The sequence below is a fragment of the Epinephelus lanceolatus genome, chromosome 3, assembly GCF_041903045.1.
Source record: "Epinephelus lanceolatus isolate andai-2023 chromosome 3, ASM4190304v1, whole genome shotgun sequence".
Taxonomy (NCBI): domain Eukaryota; kingdom Metazoa; phylum Chordata; class Actinopteri; order Perciformes; family Serranidae; genus Epinephelus; species Epinephelus lanceolatus.
In genome coordinates, this window is record NC_135736.1 from 35,800,729 (window position 1) to 35,807,430 (window position 6,702).

The following is a 6,702-nucleotide window of genomic DNA, read 5'->3' on the forward strand; positions in this document are numbered from 1 at the left end:
CTGAAGTCATGTTTCGGTCAATTTAACCTTCTTTAATATTGTAAATAGCTTAAAATATAAATAAGAGACTGGGTTTGTTTAATTAGTCTAATGTATGTGATTTAATGCTCTTCAAATGGTTGAGTAAAGAGCTGTAGTTTTTTTTTTCTATTACGCTGTAGAAAAAAAAAAAACAAAAAAGACCTGTTTGGCCTCCTTTTTTTTTTTTCTTTATAAAATATTTATTAGTTTTTTAAACTTTTATAGCAAGTATAGAAGATGGATACATATGAAGTCCACAGAAAGAGGTAAAAAAAACAAAAGACTTAACAATAGAAACAAACCAAAAACACCAGCTCAGATTCAAACACGCAGCACCAGATTACAATGATAATGTGCAACAAGTACAATCAAGAAAATCCCTGCAGCATTATGGCAGAGACCCCAGGCTCTGCTTAGTTCAGGTAGGGTTCCCAAATCATATATAATTGGTCTGTTTTTGAATGTAGTATTCATTTAATGTATTTTCATGGCACAAAATCGAACGGCACTCTATTTAACAGCTAGTACTTTCTCATTAATCCATTAATCCATTCTTCATCACAGTCTGAGTAAGAAAACAGTCCAGTCTTGTTTTTTGTCGTTACATGTCTGCCTGGGAGACCCAGGATGAGGGACAATGGGTCCATCTCCAATTCCAAACCTTATAGTTTTTGTATTGTAGACAGCATATTAGACCACCAGTACCTTTGCAGCTTACAGCACAACCAGAGACAATGAGTGGAAGTACCAGTTTCTGTCTTGCGTTTAAGGGGTGAAAGAGAAGGGCTGAAATGATGGCTGTGGTTGAGGGATATATGCATTCAATCAAGGGCGTAGGTTTTGTTTCAACATTAGGGGAGGGGCACATGTGAAATGGATTTTGAGCATCAAACATTTGGTTTCCTGTACTCTGGTGACTTTTATGCGCCAATTTGTGCCCTTTCTGTGTCAATTTGTGATTTAAAAGTCCTTTGCTACCTTCATGTTTTATTGGGGGGGATTCAACTGTTCAACTGTTTTGCATGTTCTTTTAGGTCATAACTGACAATAGGATGCCCCAGCAGCTCACCTGGTAGAGCGTGCACCCCATGTATGCTGAGTCCTACATGGGTCCTGAAGTTTGAGTCTGCAGCCCTTTGCTGCATGTTGTTCCATCTCTCTCCTCACTTTCAATCCAATCCAATAAAGGCAAAAAAGGTTAAAAAAATCATCTTTAAACAAAAGAGAGACCAAAAAAACAGCAAAAAATGATAACCTCTGCTATGTACATGTTTGTTTGTTTTTTTAAAGACTTTTGTCATAATGTTCAACAGTCCACTGTGTGGCCTGCAGGTGCGAATAGCAGATTGTCCACTCTGAAACAACTTTAAGGAGAGAATGTGGTGGTGGTCTCTGTGTCGGTGGCGCCTGAGCTCCTCCTCCTGCCGCAGGTATACTTGAAGAACCTCTCCTGGCTCATGCAACCCAAGTCCTTCAGTAGCTTCAGGAGGTCATGACGAAACTTCACACCGATGAAGGCATAGACGAAGGGGTTCAGGCAGCACCTCAGGAAGGCCACGCATTGGGTGACATCGGTGGCATAGAGGAGTCTGTTCTCGAAGTTGCAGTCTAGAGTTCCTCCTTGTGCTGTGACAACTGTGCTCACAAATAAGACCAGGTTATAAGGCACTTGGCAGACCAGGAAGACAGCTACCACAGCGAGAATCACCTTGATGGCCTTATTTCGTTCAAAGCCACGAGCCTGGCAGAGGGTCTGGACAATGCTGCTGTAGCAGATGCTCATGACCAAGAGCGGGAGGGCAAAAGCCAAAACAATCTGGCTTGCCTGCATGCTGACACGGAGCTTGTCAGCATTGCTGGAGTACGGGGTGCAGGTGTGGTTGTTGATTGTGGTGTACTTCATTTCTGGTATGGAGAAGATCAGTGCCATCACCCAGATGGCAGCTGATGACACTTTGCCCAGAAACACTGCTTGGGAGCGGTAGCGGTGAGCGGAGACAGCCTTGGCGATGACGAAGTAGCGTTCCACGCTGATGAAGGAGAGAATGAACATGCTGCTGTAGAAGCTGACCTTGTAAATGGTGTGCATGGCTTTACACACCAGCAGGCCCAGTATCCATTCTGTCATGGAGTTGGCTGCCCAAAAGGGAAGTGACAGAGCAAAGAGCAGGTCTGCAAAGGACAGGTTGAGCAGGTACACGTCCGTCATGGTTTTAAGACGCTTGAAGTAGAAGAAGGTGAGGATGACCAGGAGGTTCCCTGTCAGCCCCAGGAAGCAGATGATGGTGTAGAAGGTAGGCATGAACCAGCGGCGGAACTGGCGGTTGGATTCTTTCACACAGACCTCAGGAAAGTCATCATAATTCCAATCAGACATGTTACCCTCATAAGGGTAGTTCATGTAGGACAGGTTATAATCCAGGTGGGGGTTGCTGGTTGTATTGTTGTCATTTTGAGTCAAGCAAGACTGTAATCAAAGATAAAATTAAATGATCAAATACAGGCAAGTAAAGCAACTTTGCATAGGTAAATCAGAGAAAAAACAATCTACCTGCTTTAGACCTTTACTAACCACTTCCTTAGAGGAAACGGTGCTTGTGAGTGGAAGGTTGCGGTTAGTTACCTGCTGCTTTAAGCTCTAAGTGGGTACATATTGCTACAAACATCCTATCCTTCATGTTTTCGACTTTAATAAGAGAAGAGCTGCAGTTGTGTTTCATTCTTACCTTAAAATTCATCACCCATATCAGCAGTATAGCTGGCAGAAGTTTTTGGAGATCTGAAAAACAAATGGAGTACGTTTCTATCAGATCAAGCACTGTAATAGTATGATTGACTCTATCCTTAATAAGCATTGTGGACGATCGTTATGTGCAATGTTAGAGAGTAGTTGAATGAGCAGTTAAAGGTGTACCGCAATCCCATCGGTTGAGGGACACATGAGAGAAAGATTTACAGAAAAAGGGGTCAAACTGAAGCAGCAAAAGGTCAAAATATCCTGAATTTTACTCATTAGTATGGGTTAAACTTGAAAATGCAATCAGTCTTTCATTAGCTGCTATCTGCCTGGTGCATGCCTGTATCTGCTTTACGTCTGGAACCTCCCGTCTACAATGGGCTTGAGACGCACCCTTGTTGAGGACTTGGCTCAGACTCCAGAGTTACTCTCTTATCCTGAAGCCTGTTAAGGAATCTGATCCCGTTTGATTCGGTGGGGGGAACCTCTTCAATTGCATGCCTTTGCTGACATCAACCCCAGCAGGATTCGAACCCTGGACCTTGGAAGGTCTTCCGCATGGAAGACGAGTACTCTAACCACTACATCTGCCTAGTGCATGCCTACATCTTTTAAACTTCATAACCCCAAGTTAAAGATACAGTAACTTTTTATGGTAACTTTTATTAAAAAGAATGTTTGTTTAGGGTCATATTTGCAGAAATTGCCTCTACATCCACACAGACGTTTAAGAGACAGATAGTCTGGTTGCTCCTAATGACATTTGCTAAGATCCACTGTAGCAAATGCCATTGGAAGCAACAGGAGGAGGCAGAAGAACAACCAACCACAGCTTTACTAACCCAGACTTTCACTTATACATGTGTAAAGATGATCTATTGATATTGTTTTCGTAGACCTCACAAAGCCCCTCCAAAACCACAAAAAACTACTGTTATCATTAGTAACACACCTCTATGTAGAGTCTTGGTGGAGTTCCCCTTTAAATGCTATCTTGTGCTCGTTTTGATTGTGTTTAGAAATTACTGGCGGCAATGACACACTTATTGTTGGAAGTAAGAGGCTTCCTGTGCAACCAGTGGTGATGTGGTTTTAAACTAGCTCATTGGAAAAAAAAAAGGACTTAGTTCCATATTTTTATAAAGACTGTTAGTACTACTCATTATTCATAAAGTGTGCAGTTACTGTTACATAATTGACAATACAGACTGCAGCATAAGTCAGATAACCTGATGTTGGTAAAACTCCTAATTACGTGTTCTGACATGAGAGATGTTAGTCATTGCTGCTATCAAAGAGGATGAAACATATACAGCACTGACACTGCTTTAAATCATTTTTACAAGTTGCCATGTTGAATGTAGTTGTTAAAGCAGGTCAGAATCAGCTTGACTGTACTTCATTCACACTCATTTTTTTCTCATTGCTCTCAATGAACTTAGACTCAAATTGACTTAACAGCTGAGAACAAGGACATTAACTGGACCAAAAATAGCTAAAGAATAGAAGGACTATGACAGTATATACTCAAGTATTTGAAGAAAAAATAGATGTATATATAATTATATTCAAAAAACACTAATAACCAACAACAGGAATAAAATAAAAAGTCTGTATGCATGCATAAATATACATATGCGCCTTGGTAGACACAATAACTGATTAATTTGATACCAGAAATGTTTATACAGCTAAGAATTTAGGTTACCTCTTTCAGCGTTGATTTCAACATTACTATGATAAACTTTTAATCGTTACCTGAGCTTAAGTTTTTAATCAAAATTATTCTTTAACATGCATTCATTCACCACAGCATACACAATAACCTTTTAAGTATCTCAGTTAAACTGATAAGGTACTCACCGCTGACACAAGTCATGTTGACTGAGAGTAGTACGCTGTAGGTAAAGACACAGATGAGTGAGTGTGTTTGATGGTGGTTTCCCTTTGTTGAAATGAAAATAAAGACTGCTGCACTGAAACTTTTCTCCTCGGCTCTGAGGAATCATGTGAGAGAACTGTGAAAACCACAGACTCAATTTAACATGTGAAGCAAAAAATGGTTATTTTTCAACAGTTGGTGCTACAATGTGCTTTTCATTTTGTTCAAACTGCTATTGTAGTAATATGGTGACTGATGACTATGTCAGATAGTGATAAAATTATTACCACTTCCTGGACCTCATAGCTCCAAGTCCCTACCTGTATATCGTAATCGTGTACCACAAGAAAAACATGCACACCTCATGTGTCAACTTATACAGAGCATTTCTAATCAAACCAACCACATTTGGTGGGTTTGATCTGTTTCAGTTAGACAGACAACTCGTGTTTCCATGAAATGAACTACCTGAGAAGGAGCCAGGGCTGAGATGTAAAGCTTTAACTGAATCTTATGGAAATCAGTGGAATCAGCGAAAACCTGTGGCTTTTTGTCAGATAGTGACAGGTATGATAGCTCAGACCCACACACTGCAGTACTTATCTGATAACGCTCAGCAACTATTTTCCGTCAGGTTATTATTGCTGTTATTATTAGTATATTATATTCATATTTATACTCACCATTTACCGTACTTACTGCCGGACCTTTCTTACTTATTACACTATTTTAAAATAAGCATAGCTATGCACACACGTTATTAATACACTCCCACACACAAGCCTAACTCTGCATAACTTTAATTTTTGTCTTTTACGCTCTTGTACCCACACCCTTGCTCTTGATATATTTAGTAATATATATATATTTTTTTTTTTAATTTTTCCTTCCTCTTATTTATTTATTTTTTTTTTATTTATTATTATTATTTATTTATTGTTTTCCCCTCATTTATTCTTTCTCCTTAAAACTATACCTTCATGGATGGACACTTCTGCCATAGCTGCTGGCACCTGCAGGTGGCAGGGGCAGTGTGGACAGGATGGCAGAGGACTGGACCACTCTTATTTAAACCATGTTTGAATTTGCAGTACTTAGCAATTCTCACAAAGCAGGTCCCCTCCTGAGGGCCTGGGGGCTGCTCCAGAGGGATCCAGTCCAACAAAACAGGCTGGCCACCTCCTCAGGACTTGGTATGCGCCCAATATCAGTTAAAATATTTTGAATGCAACATTTGAAAAAGCAGGAGAAACCATCTATTATGTCATGGAGCTCAGACTTAGATGGCCCACTGAGGGCGCTATGTTCTCTCCAGACATGCCACTGTCAGTGTTGCTTTCAAGGACCCCCATCCTCCCCTGACATTTTTATTATGCCTCTGTGATAGCCGTAGCAGGTTATGTTTTAGGGTTGTCTATCCATAGTCCCACACGTTATGTTTGTCTCATTCTTGTGAACGTGATATTTCAAAAAACCCTCGAGGTGATTTCTTCAAATTTGGCACAAACACCCACTTGGACTCAACAATGAACTAATTACAATTCAGTGGTTGAAGGTCAAGGTCACTGTGACCTCACAAAGCGTTTTTGGCCATAACTTAAGAATTTATATGTTAATTATGACAAAAGTTCCATCAAATTTCTGATAGGTTAACATGAGGAAGTGACATTTTATATCCAAAAGGTCAAAGGTCAGCTGCAGTGCAACATCATAATGTTTTGCAGAAACACTTTTCTGGCCATTATGCAACATCATAACTCAGGAACAGAAGAGACGTTTGTTCAGATACCAAACTGGTGACACTAATCTTGGGTGTCCACTTTAAAACTGTGCTGATTGTACAGAGCTCCTATGCTGCTGGGTACAGCTTGACTGGTTTGCGGAGGCATACTACCGCAAAGTGGTGATTCTAGTTTATTCTACTTATTTATTTTCTCTCATACATTGTCAACTGTTTGGCGTGCTGCTACTACTAATTATTATGACCATTATTACTACTGTTATACGTTCATTCTTGTTTGTGTGGCTTTGTTTTTTGCATTGTTAAATGTTGTACATCCAC

At 40.1% G+C, this 6,702-nt stretch overlaps 1 protein-coding gene across 1 annotated transcript; it reads right to left on the reverse strand.

Moving 5' to 3' along the window:
* Nucleotides 1-1,037: 1,037 nt before the first annotated feature.
* On the reverse strand, nt 1,038-4,770 carry ccr7 (chemokine (C-C motif) receptor 7). The gene is made up of 3 exons (XM_033624943.2): nt 4,622-4,770; nt 2,748-2,800; nt 1,038-2,488 (listed from the first exon to the last, which is right to left on the reverse strand). Exons 1-3 carry the CDS (start codon nt 4,635-4,637, stop codon nt 1,388-1,390), a joined length of 1,170 nt encoding a protein of 389 aa, XP_033480834.1. The 5' UTR covers nt 4,638-4,770; the 3' UTR covers nt 1,038-1,387.
* Between the last annotated feature and the right edge of the window lie 1,932 nt (nt 4,771-6,702).